This window comes from Bos indicus x Bos taurus, chromosome 2 (assembly GCF_003369695.1).
Source record: "Bos indicus x Bos taurus breed Angus x Brahman F1 hybrid chromosome 2, Bos_hybrid_MaternalHap_v2.0, whole genome shotgun sequence".
Lineage (NCBI taxonomy): Eukaryota > Metazoa > Chordata > Mammalia > Artiodactyla > Bovidae > Bos > Bos indicus x Bos taurus.
The window spans coordinates 106,674,522-106,698,212 of record NC_040077.1 but is presented as its reverse complement, the minus strand read 5'-3'; the positions used below and the strand labels follow the sequence as shown (position 1 = coordinate 106,698,212).

The window sequence follows — 23,691 nt, the reverse complement described above, 5'->3', positions numbered from 1 at the left end:
CTGGTGCAGATTTTGAGGGCTAGGGACAACTGGGTGGGTGGAGGAGCAAACCAGTCTTTGCTGACCAGGCTTATAGTTTCTCTGCCAATGTTACACCCTTAAAATCTCCCAAGGCTTCTGATTGACTTCATATTTGTGTAACCAGAGCCAAAGTTCTCATTTTCCTGCTTGATTATTCTGGACTTGGCATTCTTCCCATTCTCTCTTGAACTGCTGGTGGCTACCTTGAGGTTGTCAAAAAAATATGCTCGGTTGTAAAGTGTTAGTCACTCAGTCATGTCCTACTCTTTGTAACCCCGTGGACTGTAGCCCACCAGGCTCCTCTGTCCATGGAATTCTCCAGGTAAGAATACTGGAGTGAGTTTGCCATTCCCTTCTCCAGGGGATGGGGTTCCCAACCCAGAGAGTGAACCTGGGTCTCCTGCATTGCAGGCAGATTCTTTACTGTCTGAGCCACCAGGGAACTTTCCTGTTTTGCCCATGGGACTGGTTTCCATTATCTACAGAATTGGGTGCACTCAAGAAAGGTTTGTAACCCTTGCTAAGGTTGCCTCTTTCAAGCCACCACTTACAACTCACTGCCTGAGTGCATTTCTCTTATAAGACCTTGCCTGTAGCAGCCAGCAGAAGCCAATACATACCAGTTTCCATGAGCTACAGGCTCTGTTAGCATATGATGACCTTTCAAGGCATCATAGATGACAGATCATATGTGTTGCTGTAACATAACAATGGTCACCAGCTTACCAGCATGCAATAGTTTTCTTTGCTACCTGAAGTCCAATTTCCAAACCAATGCCACTTATTTTAGACTTTTAAAGCAGTGTCACTTCCAGATATCAGATTTTGCATTAGTTAGGATACATGTTTGGTTGCTATAACAAACAGTCAATTTAAGGATGATTTAAACAAAGGAGTTTACTTCTCTAGTGTTGTAGTCTCCAGACAGTCTAAACCTGGAAGGGTGACTCTGAAACCTTGAACAAGCATTTTCCATCTTGGCTGTGAGATAGCTGCTCTAGCTCCTGCCATCACATTAGCATTCCAGCCATCAGAGGAGGAAAGGAACTCGTGCTCGTTCTTTTAAGTCCGGATCCAGAAGTTGCTCCCATCACTACCACTCACATTGGTCAAATTAAGTCTCAAGGCCAGATTTAACTGCAAGAGCTGGGAATTTAGGTCTTTGTTATAGGGAGTCATTCCAGTTAAAATTCAAGTGATTCTATTACAAAAGCAAGAAGAGAGAAAGAGTTATTAGGAGGCAACTGGCAGTGTCTGGCACCGAATGTTTTTATCCTCATTTTACATTCGCGGAAACACGCTCAGAGAGAACAAGCAATGCTTTCCAAGGTCAAATGGCAGAACAAGAATTTTAACAAGGTCAATCTGACCCCAAAACAGATTTTCCCTCACATCCAACCAACATAGTATGGTCATCAAGGTACCCAGTGTTTACTAAGAGATAAAAGACATTCACACGTGAATAATTATGTGAGTGCCAGCCCAGTGTACACTGAGATGTGCACACAGGGCATGGCTATAGCATCAGTGCAATGAGGGTGATTGAGCAAACTACCACTCCTGGAGATGGTGAAGGACAGGGAAGCCAGGTGTGCTGCAGTCCATGGAGTCGCAAAGAGTAGGACACGACTAAGTGACTGAGCGACTGAGCGACTGAACAACCACAATGAGGGTGATGCAATCAAGGGAGACTTTATTGGAAGAGGAGCCCCTGCTTCTGGTCTTGCAGGTGAAATATGTCTGAGGTAAAGGGGAGAATGAGGTATTGAGGGAGAAGGCAGTGGTGTGAGCTGCACATGTTCTATATGTGGCTTGGCTGTGAAGGTGTCCAGAGAATAAGGGGACGGGGCTTTACAGGACCTAGGCACTATCTATCTCCAGGGATGGTCTACATGACCTTTCCCCCATTTGAAATGTCCCATTGGCTGTGCCTTTGCTATTCCATCATCTGGGACCAGACAGGAACAAGCCTCAGGGGCCCTGCAGAAGGGGAACTGCACCCAGCCCCAGTACTGACCAAGACACACATGGCAGGCCGGCCTCTTCCTGGCTTTGTTCTCCTCCACCATCCCTGTAGGCAGTACAGGGGCTTTGAGGGGTGATGGGAAATACACTCACTAACTCAGCAAGAAATCCAATAACCCATTATGGAGCATCCATTCACTCCATGGTGAGACGGGGATGGAAGAGTCTGGAAAGAGAAGAGGAAGGGGAGGGGGGCAGAGAGGAGAGCTGGAGCAGCTGGGTCAGCATTCCCAATTTGGACACTGACTCAGGCCCCAGGAATGCTAAGGAAGGTGGGGGGTGGGCAGCCACCAGAGCCAGCTGGGATCCTGTTGGCTCTAGGAGACGCAGGAACAACACACACAGTGGCATGAGGGGACAGTGGCTCCTGCACACCTGGACCTACCTCCACAGGCACAAACAGGTGTCTGTCACACTGGAGACAAGTGCAAGCCCACCACATGCCGTCAAGGTGATTCTCAGGACTCCCCACCTGCCTGAACCGTCCAGTTCCAGCTCCTCCACCTAGAGAAGAACGGGCCCCTGGGGCTCGAATAGTGACATCTGGACACACACTGGCCATTCTCCCAGTACCACCCACAAACCTCTTAGCCCCAACCTGCCAGCCGGCTGCAACCTGCCCTTTCTAATTCCAGCACCACCAATGACCCAGGTTTGTACAAGGAAGAGAGTTCAGCTCAACTGCCTCTGTTTTCCCTCCTTTGGCACCTGACAAAGATGAGAAGGGCTCTCAGAGAAGAAACCCCAGGGCTCTGAGAGACCCCCTCCTCCCACCCCAGCGCCCACCCTCCCCCCACAGCAGGGTCCTTCTCTCCCATCATCGGACACCCAGGAGGCAGACAGAACCAGGCATCAGGATTCCATGTGCGCCCCTCCCCTCACCTCCCCAGCAGCCCCCCCCCCGGCTTCAGGGCTGGAGCAGCAGTGGGGTGGACCCCTTCCTCCCCAGTGCCTGACACCCAATCAGAGAGAACCCGATCCGGGAGGGCAGGGTGCCAGGGGCCGGGCCCAGAATAGTGCTGCCCAGATACAGTGTTGCGCACTCGCTCATGGAGCCCGCGGAGCTGGAGCACGCACTGTGTGGGGTACTGGGGTCCCGGGGGGCCGGGAGCTGGGGCAGCTGAGGCCATAGGGCTGAGAGCACCCTGCCGCATGGCTATGTGCATGTGTGCGTGCATTTGGGTGTGTTTGACCACGATTTTCTCTGTGTATAGGAGCAGGAGGCTGTCTGCATGTGTACATTCCTGGTGTGAGTCTGTGTGCTCGTGCGTGTGTCTGGGGAGGGTTGAATATGCGAGTTTCTGAGTGTATGTAAGTGTCTGGGTGGGTTGAATGTGTTTATGTGTGTCTGTGGGGGTGTGTGTGGTGGGAAGGGCAGCTCCTGTGGTTCTGAGTGTAGGATGTTCTCCCCACCTCTTCAGTCACTCTTCTCCACACAGACCCCCTCCTGGAGCAGCTTTGGGGGACCCGAGCATCAAGGTAGGTGGGGCTGCCCCTCCTCATGGGCCCAGCCTCTTCTTCCACTTCCTTTCCTCCCACATCTCTAGGCTCCCAATCTCCCCCACCCCACTAGCCTGGCTTCTCCTTTTCCTTCTTTGTTCATACTTGCTTTTTCTTCCTCCTTTGCCCTCTCGCCTCCTTCCTCTTTCAGAAGAAGAAAGGAGGGGGGTGGATCTAGAGTCTGAAGATTTGGAGCCTCCTGACTTGATCACATGTTAGCTGTGTGATCTGTGGCAAATTGCTTAACCTCTCTGATCTCAGGTCCCTTGTTAGGAAAATAGGGATGATACTATAAGTTGCTTGCTATGAGGTTTGAATGAGAAATACATTGGAGGAAAAGACCTTTGGATGCTTGCAAATATTGAATATTATTGTTAATAACATTTCAGTTGTATTACTATGTTACTCCCCATTAACCAAACAGGCCCCATTCCCCCTTCCAGAGATGAGCTTCCTAGAGCAAGGAGACAGCACTTCATGGCCATCACCAGCCATGACCACCAGCGCAGAAATAAGCCTTGGGGAACAGAGGACCAAGGTCTCAAGATGGAAAAGCCAGGAGGATGTAGAGGAAAGGGAGCTGCCAGGCCTGGAGGGAGGTGAGGCCACGGCCAGTTCTGGGGAAATGGGACTGGGGGCAGTGGGAAGTCCCCGAGACTGAAGCTGGCCTTGCCCTGGATCCCTCCATAACACAACGCATGACATTCTGTGGCCTCAGTTTCCCCACATGAGAGAGGGCAACTGCAATGCTGATCCAGGGGCCCAGCAAGGCCAGCTCAGGACATAGCCACCCTCTGGTGTGACTTTCTCAGCTCTCTCACTCGCAAAATGGGGACCTCAGCATCCAGGCTTCCCACACTGCTCTGAGGATGAAGGGAGACAACAGATGGGAACATGCTTTGGAAGATGGAGTTACTGTCCTCTCCCCTTGAACAGGTCCCCAGTCCAGGGCAGCTGCTGAGTCCACCGGGCTGGAGGCCACATTCCCCAAGGCCACACCCTTGGCCCAAGCCACTCCCTTGTCCGCGGTGGGCACCCCCACAACAGAACGAGACAGCCTCCCCGCTGACTGTACAGCCTCCGCTTCCAGCTCCAGCACAGACGATCTGGATCAGGGCATAGAGTTCTCAGCCCCAGCAGCGTGGGGGATGAGCTCGGCCTGGTGGAAGAGAGGCCGGCCCAGTGCCCGTCCCCGCAGGTGCCGGTGCTCAGGCTCGGCTGGGACAATGAGCTGCGGAAGCCAGGGGCTCAGGTCTACATGCACTTCATGCAGGAGCACACCTGCTACGATGCCATGGCAACCAGCTCCAAGCTGGTCATCTTCGACACCACGCTACAGGTAAGGCCGCCGCTCTGCCCCACCTGCATACTCACAGCCCCCAGGATCCCCTGCCAGCCCCGCCCGGCTACACATCCCTTCCAGAACTCCTTAGCACCACGGAGACTGGGGGAGGGGAGCTTTTGCTCTCTGTGTGCACCCCCTAATTGTCATCTCAGCTCTACAACTCAGTATCTATAGGGTTTGGGGTAGGTCTTTTTACTTCACTCATCTCTAAAATGGGGACAGGAATGCCTGCTTTACCCTACAAGTTTCAGAGGACTCCTGGGCCAATCCAGGATGACTGGGAGCATTTTTCACACCCCGAATTGTATAGAAAGCGTTTTCTTCTTGCTGTGTATTGAAGAGCAGGATGTAGTGTAGGGTAGAAACAAGGTATATCATTTTGATTCTAGCGGTATATGAGCAAAAATATTTAATTTAGTAGCTTTGTATTTATTTTGATGTGTGTTACAAAGCTACAACCAGCACGTATGGATAGTATCGCCTCAGATGAGGCCAAAATGAGTCAATGTAAAATATATTTAGAGAAAAATATTTTGTAAATATCAGAGAATTACACCTCTAGTATTTAGATTGGCACAAATTATCCTGTGTGCGTATGTACACTTAGGACTTTGGTGTAGAAATACTGGATTTGTCTCCTACATTTTCAGCCTGGTGTGCCTGTTAAGGGGTCACCTAGTGCCCCTGGCCACCTGCAGCCTTATCTCTAGCAAATGTGCCCACGAGGGTTGTGTCGAGTGTCAGGCAGGCTCCTGGAGCAGAGGGCCTGTGAGAAGGCCCCTTGGGAGGCCCCTGGTCAGGACAGGGGACTCTGAGGGGTGGTGAGCAACTCACCCTCAACTGTTCTCCCTGTGGCTCAGATCAAGAAGGCCTTCTTTGCCCTGGTGGCCAATGGTGTCCGGGCCGCACCTCTATGGGACAGCAAGAAGCAGAGCTTTGTGGGTGAGGAGGGGAAAAAGGGGACCTTGTGGGGCGATTCTGGGGCTGGGCTCTGGGGCAGGGCCCTGGCTTGGGGGGAACAGGCTGGCTGGGAGACCCCCATCTGTGGGGCAGCTGTGACCAGCTGATGGAGAAGGGGCTGAGCCCTTCACCTGCCTCCTGCCACAGGGTCCAGGGTGAACCCCACTCCTCTCTCTGCCCTCCCCCACCCCCCGCAGGGATGCTGACTATCACAGACTTCATCTTGGTTCTGCATCGCTATTACCGGTCCCCCCTGGTGAGGAGTGGGCTCAGGGTCCTAGGGGCACCCATCTGGACTGGGGCGGAAGGAGTTCAGGAAGCCCACGTCTGACTTGGGGAGTTCTGTTGATGTTCTAGGTCCAGATCTATGAGATTGAAGAACACAAGATTGAGACCTGGAGGGGTGAGTGGGTAAAGGGTCCTGCAAAGGGGCTGTGTAGAGGGTGTGTGGGGCCAAGGACCCGGGTTAGAGGATGGGCAGGGGGCAATTCCTTGAGGTGGGAGGGGAAGGGTAATAGAGAACTCAGAGGGCCCAAAGGAGGGGAGATAGTCTGGGGGCTGCTGGGTGAGACAGGGTGGCCAGCTCCCTTGCCCTGACTCTGCTTTTCTGCAGAGATCTACCTTCAAGGCTGCTTTAAGCCTCTGGTCTCCATCTCTCCCAGTGACAGGTAAGCGTCCCCAGACAATCACTTGAGCCTCCTTGCCCTGCACAGACCCCCCTCGCCAGCTCCTCAGTTCTGAAGTCATGGGCTCATTCTTGGTGGACTGCAGATAAGGCAGCCTCGGCTCCCTGTCCTCCTTCCCCGGGGCTGGGGTAAAGGCATCTCTCCCCAGGCAGCCCCAGCCTCATCGCTCCCACTTCTGCAGCCTGTTTGAAGCTGTCTACACCCTCATCAAGAACCGTATCCACCGCCTGCCGGTCCTGGACCCAGTCTCAGGCGCCGTGCTGCACATCCTCACACACAAACGGCTTCTCAAGTTCCTGCACATCTTTGTGAGCCCGGGCACAGCTTCAGGGGACGACCAGAGGAGCAGAGAAGGCTTCTGCCCTAGGGGTTGGGAGGGAGCAGCTGGGAGCCCCCTGTGGGCTATTCCACCCTGAACCCTACCTGTCTCCAACCCAAGCAGCGCACCCTGCTGCCCCGGCCCTCCTTCCTCTACCGCACCATCCAAGATCTGGGCATCGGCACATTCCGAGACTTGGCCGTGGTGCTGGAAACGGCACCCATCCTCACCGCGCTGGACATATTTGTGGACCGGCGCGTGTCTGCGCTGCCGGTGATCAACGAAGCTGGTACCTGCACCCAGGATGGGGATTCTGGCTGGGGTGGGGCTGTGGGGAGCCGGGGTCTATGTGACATTAGCTCGAGATCCAGGATGGAGTCAGGGCTGGAAGTCTCTGCCTGCTTTGAGCCTTGGATCAATTATTTAGCCTCTCTAAGCCAGACATCAGGTTCTTGCTCTGAGAATCAGCTGTAAACTGCTTCAGAGTTAAAAATAGCATAATGAAGTTGGCTATCAAGAAATGTTTTACTTTATTTTTGATTATGAAAAATTTCAAATGTATAAAAATGGTAGAGAACACTGTGTAATGAACCTCATGGATCCACTTGGATTAACTATTAACACATTGCCATAACCAGTTCTTCCTCTTTTTTTTATGCTGAAGTAAAGTATAGAATCATGTCATTTCACCTCAACACTTCATCTGCATCTCTTAAATAAGTATATTTCCTACATCACCTGACAAAATTACAAATAATGTATTAATGTTACCTAAAATCCTATCCTAACTCTCATTTCCCCGTTTTTCCCAATAATAATTTTTTTACAGTTGATTTGTTCAAATCAGGATCCAATTAAGGTCTATGCTTTGAATTTGCTTCTTTTATCCCTTAAGTGTCTTTTATTCTAGAACAGTTCCTTCCCTGCTTAATTTTCATGGCGTTGATAATGGGAAGCCTGGGTTCTGCAGCATGTCCCGTTTCCACAGATCTGCCTGCTCGCTTTCTGCAGGTGGCCTTTACATTGGTCCTCTGTTCCTGTGTTTCCTATAAACTGAAAATTAGATCTAAAGGCTCACGCAGATTCAGGCTATATATTTGAGGCTAGACTATCTCAGAAGTGATGCCACATACTCATATCTCGTCACATCGGGAGGCATGGTGTCGGGTATCCGTCTCTGAGACACTGTTTTATCCCTGGATTCAGGGTGGTGGCAGCCTGATGCCTTGTTATAAAGCCAGCAACCTGGAGGGGTGGGGAGGATGTTGAGGAGTTCGTTCCGAAAGCCCACGCTAGGCCCTTGCACAGCATCCTGGTTCTGACCTGAATCTTTCCCCTGTCTTTTTCTCACCTTTCCCCCTTCCCCTCCAACTCCTGCAGGACAGGTCGTGGGCCTCTACTCCCGCTTTGATGTGATTGTAAGTGCATGGGGGGATGGATTGTAAGCGCTGGGGGTGCCACAGGGAGGCTGTGGTGTGAGGATAGGGATGACCAGGGGGTCCTTGAGCTTTGAGGGGCTGGAGTCTGGCTGAGGGCTGATGAAGAGCTCTGCTCCCTCCCTGCCCAGCACCTGGCAGCCCAACAAACGTACAACCACCTGGATATAAGTGTGGGAGAAGCACTGAGGCGGAGGACGCTGTGTCTGGAGGGAGTCCTTTCCTGCCAGCCCCACGAGACCTTGGGGGAAGTCATCGACCGGATTGCCCGGGAGCAGGTACCCCACACCCCTTCAGACACGCTCCCAACACGTGGGGCCAGCCTTCTCATGAGCAGCTCCAGCTTGCTCTATCCATCAGGCACCTGCCCCATCCTCCCATCACATGGCCAAGCTCTCGGTGTCCACACTGACCGGCGACGGGTCCTGTCCCTGGGGCCCTCGGGCCAAGGGCCCCAGCCGGTGACCACCCCAGGGCAGGCAGAGCTCCTGCTAACTGGGAGACACTAGTTTACTAGGAGACAGACTCTTGCGCTTCCAGTTATGTCAAATTGTTGTCCCTGATTCTTGGTATCAACCTCATCAGCTGCTGTAGCCACATGGCGCTGCCCCCTCACTGAGCCTCTGTGGACCCACAGGTGCACCGGCTGGTGCTTGTGGATGAAACCCAGCACCTCCTGGGCGTGGTGTCCCTCTCCGACATCCTTCAAGCTCTAGTGCTCAGCCCTGCTGGCATCGACGCCCTCGGGGCCTGAGAACATCGGAGTCCTCACTCTCAGGCCACCTTCCACACCTGGAAGCCAGTGAAGGGAGCCGGGGACTCGGCCTTCCCCTCCCCCACCCCCTTTTGTAGGTTCCGCTCTTGTTCAGGTAGGCTCTGCTCTGTACTACTGACCTCATTCCCAGCCCCTCAGACTCCCTGGGGAACCCACATCTCAGATTGGGGCCCGCTGAGGAGGGGAGGGGCCCAGCTTGGAGCTGAGCAGCCCCATGAAAACTTCAAGTATCAGGACTCATTGCGGGCCACTGCTTTGTCCCGTTCTCAGCTGAGGTGAAGGAGGCCCTCACAAGAGGGGTGGACAGGGGCCACAGTAAAGGCAAGGGCAGCGATGTGACTTCAGGGGCCCCTGGGAAGATTGACCTGCCCTCTCACCGTTCAATTTCCGCCTGTTTGGGCTTCTACTGGGAGAGAGCCAGTTACTAAACCTGGGCTGAATGGAATTTCCACACCCAGTAAGAACTAAGGCTGAAAGGAGAGAGCTTGTCTCTCTAAGTAATCATCGCAGTCCACTGGACATGATCTCACACTCTTTCCTGGCAGCACATTTGCCAGGGGGGTGCAGAGGGTGGGGGCACAGGTTCCACCTGCTTGGCAAAGGATGGCAAGACTGAGGTTCTCCTATCGGAAAGGCAACCTCCCCTCCTTATTTAGTCTTCCTCTTTCCCTCACAGGCTTCTCTAGCCCTCCCCAATTGCCCCCTGCCCTGCTTGTGCTCCCAGAAGCCCTTAGGAATGCCCGGTCTACCGTGAATGATGAAAGTAAAGAGAACAGCTGAGTCAAGCCCGGAGCTCTTGGAATCAGAGGCACTAGGATTTCCCCTGGGCTGCCTGCTCTGTGCCACCCACGCTGCTCTCCTCCACCTGGCCCCAGTGGGGTGGGGAGCCCTCAGTCAGGGGCTCTGGAGTTCAGGCAGGGGCTCTGGATTCCTCCACTTCTGGATTACCTGGCATCAAGCCCCCAGCTCCTGGAGTCCCAGTTGTGCTTCCCCCATGGACGCTGCCCTAGCGGTTCCTCCCGACTTTGTCACTGCCCTCCTGCTCCCCGAGCACTGCATTTCAGGGCTGCCTGCAGGGCCTCACAGAGCAGCAGTTTCGTACAGCTGCCGGTTTGAGTAGGGTTCCCGCTCCATTCTCAGCCTTAGCTCTCACCATCGAGCAGTGTTCTCAGTCTCCAGCGAGGGCCTGCATTTGGATCACTGAGGATGAACCATTGAGACAACAAAAAGGAAACGAACAGCCCATGAACTCAAATTTTATCATTTTCAGTCAGAAAATGCTATGGTCATCTGATCTGAACTCGTGGCAAGAACCCCCCACTCCCACCCCGCGCCATCCTTTCTGAATTCAAAGACACGAAGGAAAATCTGTAATTGACAAACTCTGCAAGTGGCGTTTCTGTTGCTTATGGAGTGTTATTCTACTGAAATGTCTTTTTCATCGTTTGTTTATAACAAAATTATAAAGAAAATGTTAGTTACTTATGTACTGGGTACAATTCAGACCCCAAACTCTAACCTGTAAGAAACATATAATTTTTCTAACACTGAATGTAACTTCTTTTATGAACTCCATTTCACCAGGTGGTAGAAATTAATCTCAGTCAATTTGGGGTTCCCCTCCCACCTTTTCTCGGGGTTAAGTTCAGTGATGGGGGAGTCTTGGGATGTAAGACTTTGCTCCTCAGCCATCAATCATCCACCCATGCCAGCACCTGCTGAAACATCCCCATTTCCATGTGACTGTCCCTTGGTTGGTCACCAGTGGGCGTGGCCCCTGCTAGGTGCCCCCTCTCTTCCCACCATGAAGCTTCTTTGGGTCTGCCTGCTGGGGTGTGAGGACACTCTAGCTCCTGGTCCCACACCCCTTTAGACTTCAGGAAGCTCTGTGGGGCCATCCTAAGCCCACCTGCTGAGACAGGCAGCAAGTGGTCTGGTCTACCCTGACTTTTCCTGTTCTCCTAGCCTCTATCCGGGAAACATGGGGCCCAGGGCTTTCCTACCCTTCTCATCTCTGAACTTCTCTGAGGTGTTTGTCATACTCCCCTCTCACTTCAGACACTGCTTCCTTTTCTTATCCCTCCTGCCAAATGTCGGTCTATAGTCTCTTTGCTTCCTCAACTCCCACCAGCCTGTGGAATCTTCACGCAGTTGGGGAAAGAAGGGGCCTTTTGCTCTGGCCCGTCATACACTCTTCCAAATGCACCGTAAGCATCTTGAGTTCTTGCCATCTGCCCCACTGAGTCAGGCTGGGCTTTGCTGTGTCACCCCCTCCCCTGTGATAACAGACACTGCAGGTCTGCTGTTGCGGTGGGGGGGTCGGGATGGGGAGGTTAGTGTTTCTAGAATATGATCCTACCCTGTTTACCTCACAGAGCAACAGAGTGGGGCCATCTGTGCTGATGAGTCAGGCAGTAAGTGAAGGCATTTTCTCATAGACACTCAACTTCCGTTTCCGGTTTTGCTATAACCAGTGCATCAGCGCCGATTCTGCTCTGGCCCCACCTAGAAAGGTCCTGGGTCTTGGGTTCAAGTGGGAGGATGGGATGGGGGTGCCCTCAGTGCTGTCTCAAGTGAGTGTCCTTGGGGACCTGGGGAGAGCTGTCTTGCCCAGCTCTAGGATGAGTGTAGCAGGGTCTGTCTTCGAGGCAATGCCCCACAGGGCTCAAACCAGGGCTGATGGCCTGGTTTTTCACTCTCCAGAGAGAAAGTTTCATGGGAAAGAGCCCACATATTATATCACATCTATCCTGTGGTGTGTGTTTTTCTTTTTCAAATTTGTTTGACTGTGCTCACTCTTACTTGTAGGTTTCGGGCTCTAGTTCCCTGATATGGATCAAATCCATGGAATCTTAACCATTGGACCACCAGGGAAATCCCCGTGAATGTTTTCTAAGCCTTATGGGTTTTTTTTTTTTTTAATTGAAGCCGAGTTTGTTTACAACATTGTCTCCAAAAGGTATTTTATATATTTGAATGAATCATTGACAAAGAAAGTAATTTTTTTCCATTTATGCTAAGTGACTTGTCTAGGCAATGAGATGGAATATAAACTGAGAGATGCCATTTTTAATTCCCAAGAAAAGCCAAAGAACTTCATGTATGCTAACTGCCATATTTGTTTTTCTATATTTCAATAAATAGCCAGTGAGAATTTGCTTTATGACTCAGGGAACTCAAGCCAGGGCTCTGTGACAACCTAGAGGGGTGGGATGGAGAGGGAGGTGGGAGAAGATTCAAGAGGGAAGGATATATGTATACCTATGGCTGATTCATGTTGATGTATGGCAGAAACCAACCCAATACTGTAAAGCAATTATCCTTCAATTAAAATAAATTTTTAAAAATGTAAAGAATTTTTCATTATACTTTCATTATACTTGAAAGAATTCAAGTATAAAGAGACAGCTTCTGACCATGCCCATACTGAATTTTGTCTTTTCCTGTTTTGAGTAGGAGTCTTTGACACTTTTCTTCCCAGAGCTGTGTCTGTGGACTCTACAGTAGCAAACTCTGGGCAAGATTTCACAGCTACGTTAATAGCCCTTCAGCTCGTCTTTTAGAACACAACCTGTCACTTGTCACTTGCAGGGGGAAGCCTCTGAGGCTGTGCCTACACTTCACCAAAATGTAAGGGGATACAGCTGGCTCTTGATTCAGCCTCACGAGGACATCATTACATCACCCATCCTCTGAGCTCTTGTCTTGGTTCTGCATCTCTGATTTCTGATTAGAGACTGGATTTTAGGCCCTTCAGATGTACAGCAGGGCACTGCTGCCTCAGTTTTCTGTGGTATCTTTGGAGGTATAACTTCCAGTGGCAGCTATTTCTACAATAATCTCACCAAATTGGTCTTTATAGATTTTTAAAAATTGAGATGTAATTCACATACTGTTAAATTCACTGTTTCAATGTGTACAATTCAGCAGTACTTAGTATATTCACCTAGTCATACAAACATCACCACTATCCAATTTCAGAACATACTTATCACCCCAAAGAAACTCTGTATCTGTTAGCAGTCACTCCCCACACACTTCTCCCGGCAACCACTAGCTCACTTTCTGTCTCTATGGATTTGCTTATTCTAGAAGTTTTTATGTCAATGGAATCATACAGGATGTGGTCTTTTGTGTCTAGTTTCCTTCATGAACATAATGTTTTCAAAGTTCATCCATGATGTAGCATGAATCAGTACCTCATTCCTTTTTTATGGCTGAATACTATTCTAACCTACAGATATACCAGATCTTCACAGATTTTGATGTGAGATTAGCCTATAAATTCATTAACTGAGCCACAGACCATGAACCCTGACACTCTTCTGCAGCTGCTAAAAACCTCAATCCCAGCCACATCACATGACTTCCTCCTCCCCTCCACCCTCGACCCAAAATGCGAGCACTGAGGGGTCCCCGTGGTTTGGGCAGCTGACCCTTGGTGGTCTGGAGGAGCAGCCCACTGGGAAAGGCAGCAGTCTTCTCCGGTCGACTGTGCAGAGATCCTGGCCCCCTCAGTGCCCAGCCCCATCCTGTACATTTACAAAGAGCTCTCACTGGTGAAGCCCTACATTGGTGGATTTGAGAGTCATGGGCTTGTAATCAAGCATCCCCGCTCAGTTCTCTCCAGGTTTCTCTTTTTAATATGGAAAGCTCTGTAGCCTCCACTCTCCTTTCCTTCCTTCTAGTCCAGTCTCTTCTCATTCAACATTTATTCATTACCTTGATTAACTCTGTGCTAGACACAGAGTCAGACACTGGGATTGTGCCCTCCGTGGGGTTCCCAGCTGGCTGGGGAGACAGTCGGGTCTAGAATGCAGTGAACATGCTGAGTGCTTGGTTTTATGGGTGGACAGGGGATAGCACAAGAGGGAGTGTTCGCGCTTGCCCAGAGAGGTCAGGGAAGGCTTTGCAGAGGCGGTGACATTTGAGCTGAGTCCTGAGGAAAAGCAAGTTCTCTGAGACGATACACCAGTTGGTGAAGAGGGTGTTCCAAGGAGACGGGACATGAAGTACCAAGTATTGAGGCTGGAAAGAGCAGAACGTGCTCGGGGGAGATACAAGGAATTGGGGCACCACTGTGGAAAGGGTGGAGGCGGTGGGCGAGTGCACAGAGCAGGCCGCTGGAACACCAGCCATCTAAGCCACCGTAAGGACTTTAGACCTTGACTCAGGACTGAGGAGCCGTGGAAGGATGTTAATCACGGCAATGACGTGTTTTTGTTTTTTTTTTTTTAGTAGGCTCAAACTCAAATCCCCACAGACATAAGAAAGTCCAGCTTTCTGTGACTCAGCAGAAATTTCCCACTGGGGCTGTGTCTCCTCGAGGCTGGGATTAGTTGATTTTTTAGGCTTGTGTTACTGAGCACTGGATCTCCATGCCAACCCACTTTCCTTCTAGTTGGCTTCCTGTACTGAAGGGGCTGGAAAATTAAATACTACAATCCCCAGACTGTCTCAAAGCTGGAGTCCCAGGTAGGACCTAGGCTCTGCCTCTTAACTGTATGCAAGAGATCTGAAAGGTGTTCATGAGGCAGAGACCACCCTCTACAGCTCCTGTTCCTTTTGCTGTCAGGGCGGTTGGGAGGAGGGGGCATCTTTTCTTTTTCTGTTTAGTCAGCACAGATCTGGGAGACATGGAGTAGCTTTGGGGCCAACAGTCGTAGTGAGTTTCCCAAACCCCATCCTCCTGAGTGTGGCTTCCTGGACTGATGAGCCTCCCCAGGGGTGCCCCTAGAATCATTCCTGTAGGCCTATCCTAGGGCTCTTCCGACCATGTTTGTGACCTCACTGCCTGTATCTAAGCACTTTCTGTTCAAAATATGGTGTCCTCTCTGTGCCTGGGGAGTGGACTGGCAGCTTCCGCCTGGATAGGGCCTCAGCCAATGCTAGGTAAGGCCAAGATTTCTCTGTGAGGTCTGGGAAAGCATAGGATGTGCTCAGTTTCCATGGAGGGAGGTGGCTCTGCCTCCCACCAAGTTTCCTAAGTGGGAGAGCCTGTTCCCCAACCACAGAATGAGCTTCAGGTGCTGGGTTGTCAACAAGAATGACAAAGATCTCTAGTTATGAATAAAAAACCCTTTATTCAGTATTTTCCCTCAAGGTTAGCAATGTGCCATGGCAGCAGCCTTCTGTCTGAGAGGGAGATGCTCAACATGATACAAAGTAGCAAAAGCTCAGGTTCTGCAGGAAGCACACTGAGGTTCATCTCCCTGTGCTGGGAAAGTGGGGAAACAAGGGCCCAGCTCAGCTCTGTCTCTGCAGGAAACGCAGGCCCACCTTCTTGTTGGGAACCAGAACGATGCGAGCCACACTCGTCACCTCCCCCGTCTCAGGGGCCAGGACCACCTCATAGTGCTGGATCAGCTGGGAGGTAAAAGGCACAGGGGCGCTTAGAGTCTGTGACCTCCATCCACAGCCCTCCTTAGCATACCCCCACCTGTGCCTCACTCCCCTGTCAGCTCCCCTGGCCCACATACCCCTCCAGTCTCTCCCCACTCACCCTTGTCAGCAGCAGCTGCATCTCCAGCTCTGCAATCCTGCGGCCCAGGCAAGCCCGAACCCCATAGCCAAAGGGCACAGAGCCAAATGGGTGCTGGGTTTTGAGGGCATCAGGCTGGTTCTTCCTCAGCCAACGCTGGGGCTGGAAGCTGTCAGGCTCGGGGTAGATGTCAGGGTCCCGGGAAATCACGTAGTGGCAGAGCACAAACTGGGTCTGCACACACAGGTTGGGTGGCACATCAGTGTAGGTCTGTGAGGTGCCCCCAGGAACCCTGGCTCTCCAGCCCTACTCACATTCTTGGGAAAGAGGAAGCCACCAACTTCAATTTCCTTGTCCACGACAACCCGGGAGTTCACAGGGACCACAGGATAGAGACTGCAGGGAAAAGAAAGTGCAGACCTGTCTCTGGATCCAAGGAGGGTCAGAGTGCCCACCCACTCGGCCACACCCCTCTGGTCCCCCAGTCCCCTCTTCCCATCTCATCTCTGACCCTGGCCACAGTCCCTCAGCCCCCACTTCCCACTCCTGTCTCTGAGCTCCCCTCCACACACAGACCCTTGTTCCCAGGGACAGTATCCTACCGCAGGGTCTCCTTAAGCACAGCTTTGAGCAGGGGCATGCGGGCTAAGTCCTTGTGCTGGGGCACCTGCCCAGCGGGCACCACACCCACCACTTCCTTATGCAAGGCCGCCTGGATCTCTGGGTTCTTTGAAAGATGGTACAGGGCCCATGTCAGCGTGTTGGATGTCTGGGAGGTAAAGAGATGAAGTGAGCAGGGATTTCTAGGAAAGAGGCCCAGTTAGATGGTGGGAAGGTGTTTGCATGTTTGCAAAATGTGGGAGAGAAATTAAATTGCTTCGAGTATGGCAGGGCTTCCCAGAGGGCTCAGATGGTAAAAAATCTGCCGGCAATGCAGGAGACCCGGGCTCAATCCCTGGGTCAGGAAGACCCCCCGGAGAAGGGAATGGCACCCCATTCCAGTATTCTTGCCTGGAGAATCCCATAGACAGAGGAGCCTGGTGGGCTATAGTCCACGGGGTCTCAAACAGTCAGAGATGACTGAGCGACTAACACTTTTACACAGCAGGATTAGACTCCAGGGTTTATAGGACCCTCTCTCCAATGCTCAACGTGGCTTCATGCAGGATAAGGACCGATATGATAGAGAATCACACCGTAACAGCAAAGGAGACTAACGGAGAAACCCAACAGGACAAAAGCACACGAAAGAGGCCCTACTAAGAAGGTGCTATGGGCAAGCTCTTCAACTTTCTGCTTAGATGAAAGCATGAAGGAGTAGATTTGGTATGAGATGAAACTTCCCAGCTGTCAGAGAGGCTCCAGGGAGTGAGCGAATCCCTCACACTGGAACCACTCCTGGCCCACCTCCACAAGGCTGAATGACCCCCATTTTCCTTCCAGCTCTAAATCCACATTACAGAAAGAGAAGCAGGTACCTGGAGGGACGAAGGTCAGGCTCAGGTGGAGGATAGTGGGAAACTGGCCCAGGATGAGAGCTGGGAGGCCCTGGCCTCCGCGCCCGCCCCTCTCACGCACCGTGTCTACTCCAGCCAAGAGCAGCTCGGGCAGGCTGCCCTCAGCCTCACGAGGACTGAGTTGTCCGCTGGTCAGCAGGAAATGCAGATAACCAGATATCTGGGTCTTCTCTGGATTCTCTGTCTTCAGCTGGGCCTCTATCTCCTCCAATTTCTGATCAATCAGCTTTTTTCCTACAGGGACAATGGGGAACCGGGAGGATGCGGCCAAAAGCCATGCTCTCCAAGGACCGAGGGAGAAAGTCCTGAGAGAGAGTACTGGGGGCTGTTACTGCACTGAGCCTGGGACCCATGCCCCCACTTCTTCCCCTGGACTCCTCACCAAAAGAGAATATGGTGTTCCAGCCATCCAGGTACCGCTTCCAGAAGGGCAGCAGGGGACGAGTCCACGTGGGGAGGAAGGTGACAAAGAGCGAGTTATGGAACATGAGCCCGACAGATCTGACGAAAGTCTCGGTGTCCTTGGGAATGGAGCGCTCCAGGCAGCCAATACGTTTCTCAAACAGGATGTAGGAAATAGCTGGAGGTACATGGTGGCCGTCATCAGAGGGGAGTACAGCCTACCCCTAACCCACACCTACCCCTGACACACGCCCACCCGGCCCTTCTCCCCACCAGAGTACCTTCCAAGGCAAAGAAATAGAATTGGTGAGCGATGTCAGGCACGTGGTCCCCCGAGGCACTCTCTGCCCGCAGCTGTTTCAGTTGATCCATGAAGTCATTGATCACCTCGTTCAGAGCATCCGTGTAGAGCGCAGCCTCGGCTGGCTTCAGCATCCGCTGGTTCAGAGTCTGGCGCAACCGGTACCATTGCTCTCCCATCCTGCCGACGATGGAAGAGTGGCACCAGTGTCAGTATCTGGTGGGGACTGGGTCAGGTGGTGTCTTCCCACTGAGACCCTTACAGAGTTGAGGAAAATCTCAGACCCTAGACCTAGAATTATGGAATCACAAACTCTCAAATGACAGAATCTTCAAATCACAAAACTTCAGAATTTCACTAACAGCATAAAGGAAGTAGTTAAGGTGGGCATCTCAGCCAACCTGTGCTGTGCTAAGTCGCTTCAGTTGTATCTGACTCTTTGCGACCCTATGTACTGTAGCCAGCCAGGCTCCTCCAGTCCAAGGGATTCTCCAGACAAGAATACTGGAGTGGGTTGCCATGTCCTCCTCCAGGGGATCTTCCAGACCCAGGGGTTGACTCCCATCTCTTACGTCTCCTGCATTGGCAGGCGGGTTCTTTACCACTAGCGCCTCCTGGGAAGCCCTCTGAACCAATCTGCCTAGGGTCAAATCATAGGTCAGATGATGTCAGCTGAGTGACGTTAGGCAGGTGACTCAACTTCTCTGTGCCTCAGTTTCCTTTCTGTAAAATAGGAATAATAAGAGCACCTATCTTAGTAGGATAATTAATGTGTTTAGATTGGTGCCTGGCAAATGGGTGAATACTTAATGAATGTTGACTGTGATTATCTTAGGATGACACAACTCTATAATCTTCTGTATGTGAAATGAGCTAGGCAGCTACAGTGGCTCTGGTGCCTCTGTGTTGATGATGAGGGATAAAAGAGAGCAACTGAGGGTTCTTGAGGTGCTCAGAGGACCTTTGTGCTCTGCTAGGCTCAAGGCGACAAGGAGACAGAGAGCATTATCTGGCTGATGCTCCAGTTTGTCTTGCCATAACCATGCAGTAGGTATTTGGGTCCTCACCCTGGTTAGACAGGGATTCTCATGGGGATGGACACACACTTCCCATTCAGGGGCTTAATGTGCAGGAGCTACTCCCATCTTCAGCAGTCCCCCAAACCCATTACCTTTCCTAAGCAAGCTGGGTATGGGTCAATTTTTTAAAAAGCTAGATGTAGAGTAATAAGTATAACATGGTAAAATTTTAAGAGGAAGAGAGGGAACCCTATATATATCTACATGCATATCTGTATGTTCACAGAGAAGAATATAGGGCTTCCCAGGTGGCAGTAGGGGTAAAGAACCCACCTGCCAATGCAGGTAGATGTAAGAGAGGCAGGTTCGATCCCTGGGTTGGGAATATCCCCTGGAGCACGGCATAGCAACCCACTACAGTATTCTTGCCTGGAGAATTCCTTGGATGGAGGAACCTGGAGGGCTACAGCCCAGGGGTCACAAAGAGTTGGATACAACTTAGCGACTAAACAACAACAAGATAAGAATATACACCAAATTGTCAGGATTACTTAGGAGGATGGGATGGGACCAAGGGGTAGGGAGATAATATTTTATTACTGGAATTTTTACAATAAATATTACTTTCGAATTTTAAAAATTCATACGGTCTTTAAAAAAGAAAAACATTCACAAGTATTAAGGCAAGAATCAGGTTTTTTATTTTGAACTATTGGGCTCCCTGGTGGCTCAGACAGTAAAGAATCTGCCTGCAATGTGGGAGACCTGGGTCCGATCCCTGGTTTGGGAAGATCCCCTGGAGAAGGGCATGCTCCAGTGTTCTTGCTTGGAGAATCCCCATGAACAGAAGTGCCTGGTGGGCTACAAAACATGGAGTTACAAACAGTTGGATGCGACTGAGTGACTAAGTACAGCACAGCACTGTAAGCCAACTATACTTCAATAAATTTGAAAAATATATTTTACTTAAATGAACCTTAAAAAACAAAGTAAATAAATAAATAAATGAACTTCAAACCCTAGGAGTTTTCTTTCTTATATTGGTGTGTGTGCTAAGTTGCTTCCATCATGTCCAGCTCTTTATGGCCCTATGGACTGAGCCCACCAGGCTCCTCTGTCCATGGGATTCTCCAGGCAAGAATACTGGAGTGGGTTGCCATGCCCTCCTCCAGGAATCGTCCCGACCCAGGGATTGAACACGCATCTTTTAGGTCTCCTGCATTTGGAGGTAGGTTCTTTACACTAGAGACATCTTATGTTGGGGGAAACTGCAATAAAAGTGTTGCTAGAAAAAAAATGAAAACCAGAACAGCCGTATTTATTGGAACTTCAGGTTTTGGGTGCTTCTCCAAGAGTAAAACTCTCCCAACAATAGGAATAGATTTGCAGAACTTAAATGAGAACCTTCTGTGGTTTTTAAAATATTTCTTGGGAAACAATGCTTCAGAAAATGAGATTTTAAATATATATATATGTTAAAACAAAAAAGTCTCATAGGTTAGCAAAATAGATTTTAAATACATATATTATATAACATATTTAGGAAACTGGCTTTAGAGGAAATGGGTATAATAGATCACAAAGGGGTATATATATATATATATATATATATGTTTAGCTCCAGCTCTAAATCTGAACCATCAAGTCCAGTGATGGCCTGACCTGGTGAAAAACTGAAACCCAAATCTTTTATTATTATTATTATTATTATTGATTTATAATTGACATACAACATTATATTGGTTTCAATATAATGATTTGACATCTGAATACATTGCAAAATGATCACCATAACAAGACTAGAATGTGGGAGGAGGAGACAACAGAGGATGAGACGGTTGGATGGCATCACCGACTTGATGGACATGAGTTTTGAGTAAGCTCTGGGAGTTGGTGATGGACAGGAAAGCCTGGTGTGCTGCAGTCCGTGGGGTCGCAGAGTCGGACACAACTGAGCGACTGAACTGAACTGACCTGACCATCTGTCACCATAAAAATATAAACTTTAAGGATTTACTCTCTTGGCAAGATTTGGGTCTCAAATATTGTACAGCATCCTTGAGACCCAAATCTTGCCCTCAAGGTCAGATATCAGGCTAAACAGCTCTTAAAGAACATTCTCTATTCTCTTCTCAAAACTTAGAAAAAAGGACCAAGGAATTAAGTTCTGAAACCACCCACCTCTGAAGGAACCAGGAAAAGAGAAAGCTATGAAATGACAGAATGAACATACAGGCATCAAAGACATAGAAAATGAACCTTCCAACCAGTCTGTTCCTTTCCAAACACGTCAAGGCAGTAAGTCCTTGCCTTCCAGGATCAGAGAGATCTATGTCACTACTCACTGCGTCACTTCTGGCAAGTCGTGCAAAAACCAAACCCTTCTAGGCCTCAGTTTCTTTACTTGTGAAATGGGGATTAATAATACTATCTACTTCCCGCCCTTGTTGTGAGGTTAGAATGAAATAATAAATGTAAAGAGACTCGCCTGATGTCTGGCGTGTCATAAACACTCAGTTATTATCAGTGTTGTTGCTATTACTTCAACCACCTGGATTAACTTTAATCCCTTAAAAAAATAACTTTAGAAACGTGAATGTCAGACAACTAGGGAAAATAAAAAGCCATTCATTGTTCTGGAAGCTCTTTTAACATACTATAGCAAAAAGAAGCCTGGTAATATACCCAATTACAAGTTGTGGCACTGGGAATGGTTTATCACCAATGATTCTCAATTATTTACCTTAATTGGTATTTGAATATATAATATACTCAGCTTATCTTTCAATGTGTCACTGCCAAAATAATCTTAACTTTTCTAGGTATGACTTTGAGGCTAAAACCTACACGTATCTCTCTGTGTTGAGAGCATCCATGAAAGTTATAACCAACAACAAGCATATAATACATAATTTGGAAAATATTCTTAAAATTAAATTGAGCCCTCCCAACTAATATGATGCTGCTGTGTTTTGTTTTTTTTTTTCAACTATAAGTAAATATGTCCCAGTAGGATTTGAGTTAATATGTTTTCAACCATAATACAGAATCATGGAGCTTGAAAGGTCTGAAAGATACCTTGGAGATCCTGTAATTCAAGCTTCCCATTTTATACATAAGAAACATAAGCCCAAGGAGGGTATATTATTCATCCGTTTATAGTCATAGGATATATTAGTGGAAAAGCCAATGAATGGTCCACGGGCTTCAGTCCAACCCAACCACCGCTTTCTAGACACAGAGGCTTTTTTCTAGACTCAGGCTCGGAGGACACAGGGAGATCCTACTCTGCCCATTATCCTCTGGCTGCCCAGTGCCACTTCCTGGGCCTGGCCTCTGGGGCCCTCTTCCAGTCCCTCCAGCCCCAGCTCACGTGGTGAAGGGCCCATAGGACAGGCCTTGCTGGTCCCGGTGCTCCTTCCATAGTTTCATGTCGTCCCGTACCGGGTACTTGCCCTCTTGGCGCATCACTTGCTCCAGGAGTGGGGCACTGGCCAGGTGCACGTGCATCTGAGGCCCTACTCGGTTTATCCATATTGGGCCGTACTTGGCCTTGTTCAGCACCTGTGGGGTTCAACCAAAGCTGAATCATCATGGCCTAGGCAAGCAGGCACTTCCTGGAGAGGAGAAACAGGATAGAGGAAATGTCCGATGGCCACACCAGAGCAGGTGGGCTGGGCATAACTCACTGTAGGAGGTAGGTGCTGGGATGGCCTGTAGTCTTAAAAGGAGAACACTGGACAAAATGGTGACACAGGAGTTAAAGTATTGAGAGCAATGAGTAGCTGGCAGAACTGGGGGAACTAAGGTCTTAGAGGAATGAAATTTTGGAAAAATGAGATACCTGGTAAACTGGAGTAGGCTGAGGTATGGGTATTGGGGGCCCAGGGTTTTAGGGAAACTGAGCCCTTAGTGAAGTATAGTAGAATGTCTATGGCCCCTTCATGTGTGTGTGCTCAGCTGCTCAGTCATATCTGACTCTTAGCAACCCCATGGACTGTAGCCTGCCAGGCTTCTGTGTCCAGGGGATTTCCCAGGCAAGAATAGTGGAGCTGGTTGCCATTTCCTATTCCAGGAGATCTCCCCAACCCAGGGATCCAACCTGAATCTCTTGTACCTCCTGTCATAGAAGGCATTTAAATTTCCTGCAGTTTGCTTCCAAACATGAGAAGATAAGCATCTCGTGTAACCAATAAGAAAAAAGAAACACAACTAGAAATGCCAGGAAAAATAAGAAGCTGAATGAGAAAATCAAGATGTAAGTATGAAGTAAACTATGTGGCATGAATTTTTTTAATAAAAAATCTTATTAGCTGTGTTAAGGAAAGTAATTCTCAATATTTTATCTTAGAATTTCTACAGCACTTGACAGTTGAGACACATAACATCTATGAAACTGACATTGCAAATGAATGATGTTTTTATAGTTGTTGAAAATAAGGGAGAAAACAATATGTTTTGGCAGGGGGAGGTAAAACTTTAAAAAATCCAGAACTACTAAGATTAAATTTATTAGCTAAATTACCCTGAAATAAAATGAAACATAGTGCTTTCCCAAGTACTTCATCTTTCATAATCTGTTACTGAATATGTTTTAAGAGGATCGGATGTGTTCCAATATCAAAATTAGTCCAAAGGGTTTTTATAAAAGAAACATTGTAATTATGGACACAAGGGACGTCCCTGGTGGTCCAGTGGTTAAGAGTCTGCCTTTCAATAAAGAGGACACGGGTTTGATCCCTGGTTGGCAACTAAGATCCACATTCCACAGGGCAATTGAGCCCACTTGCTGCCACTTCCAAGGTGTGTGCCACAACTAGAGAGAAGCCCGCGCACTGTACTGAAAGATACCACAAAGATCCTTCATGCCACAGCTGGGACCTGACACAGCCAAAAATAAAATA

At 49.6% G+C, this 23,691-nt stretch overlaps 2 protein-coding genes and 1 long non-coding RNA gene across 3 annotated transcripts in view; 1 reads left to right on the top strand and 2 right to left on the bottom strand.

Annotated features, from left to right (window-relative positions):
• Positions 1–2,120: 2,120 nt before the first annotated feature.
• On the bottom strand, positions 2,121–2,735 carry LOC113875235. The gene is made up of 3 exons (XR_003506216.1): positions 2,645–2,735; positions 2,432–2,550; positions 2,121–2,212 (listed from the first exon to the last, which is right to left on the bottom strand). It is a non-coding gene; the product is annotated as an uncharacterized LOC113875235 (long non-coding RNA).
• A 249-nt stretch (positions 2,736–2,984) lies between these two features.
• Positions 2,985–12,226, top strand: PRKAG3 (protein kinase AMP-activated non-catalytic subunit gamma 3). The gene is given in 15 exon segments (XM_027513562.1): positions 2,985–3,131; positions 3,486–3,525; positions 3,990–4,145; positions 4,483–4,689; positions 4,692–4,885; positions 5,752–5,833; positions 6,049–6,107; positions 6,209–6,254; positions 6,465–6,519; positions 6,719–6,845; positions 6,980–7,145; positions 8,237–8,274; positions 8,424–8,570; positions 8,930–9,161; positions 9,744–12,226. Coding segments are annotated over 14 exon segments (1,470 nt in total). The 5' UTR covers positions 2,985–3,095; the 3' UTR covers positions 9,047–9,161; positions 9,744–12,226.
• Positions 12,227–15,125: 2,899 nt separating this feature from the next.
• Positions 15,126–23,691, bottom strand: part of LOC113875203 (sterol 26-hydroxylase, mitochondrial) — a 42,731-nt gene continuing 34,165 nt past the window's right edge. Inside the window, exons 2-9 of the mRNA XM_027513560.1 lie at positions 22,161–22,351; positions 17,749–17,948; positions 17,448–17,645; positions 17,127–17,299; positions 16,151–16,317; positions 15,863–15,944; positions 15,570–15,782; positions 15,126–15,433 (exon numbers count right to left, since the gene is read on the bottom strand). Of these exons, the coding sequence (XP_027369361.1) occupies positions 15,314–15,433; positions 15,570–15,782; positions 15,863–15,944; positions 16,151–16,317; positions 17,127–17,299; positions 17,448–17,645; positions 17,749–17,948; positions 22,161–22,351 (1,344 nt within the window). The 3' untranslated portion in view covers positions 15,126–15,313. The remainder of the gene's footprint in view (positions 15,434–15,569; positions 15,783–15,862; positions 15,945–16,150; positions 16,318–17,126; positions 17,300–17,447; positions 17,646–17,748; positions 17,949–22,160; positions 22,352–23,691) is intronic.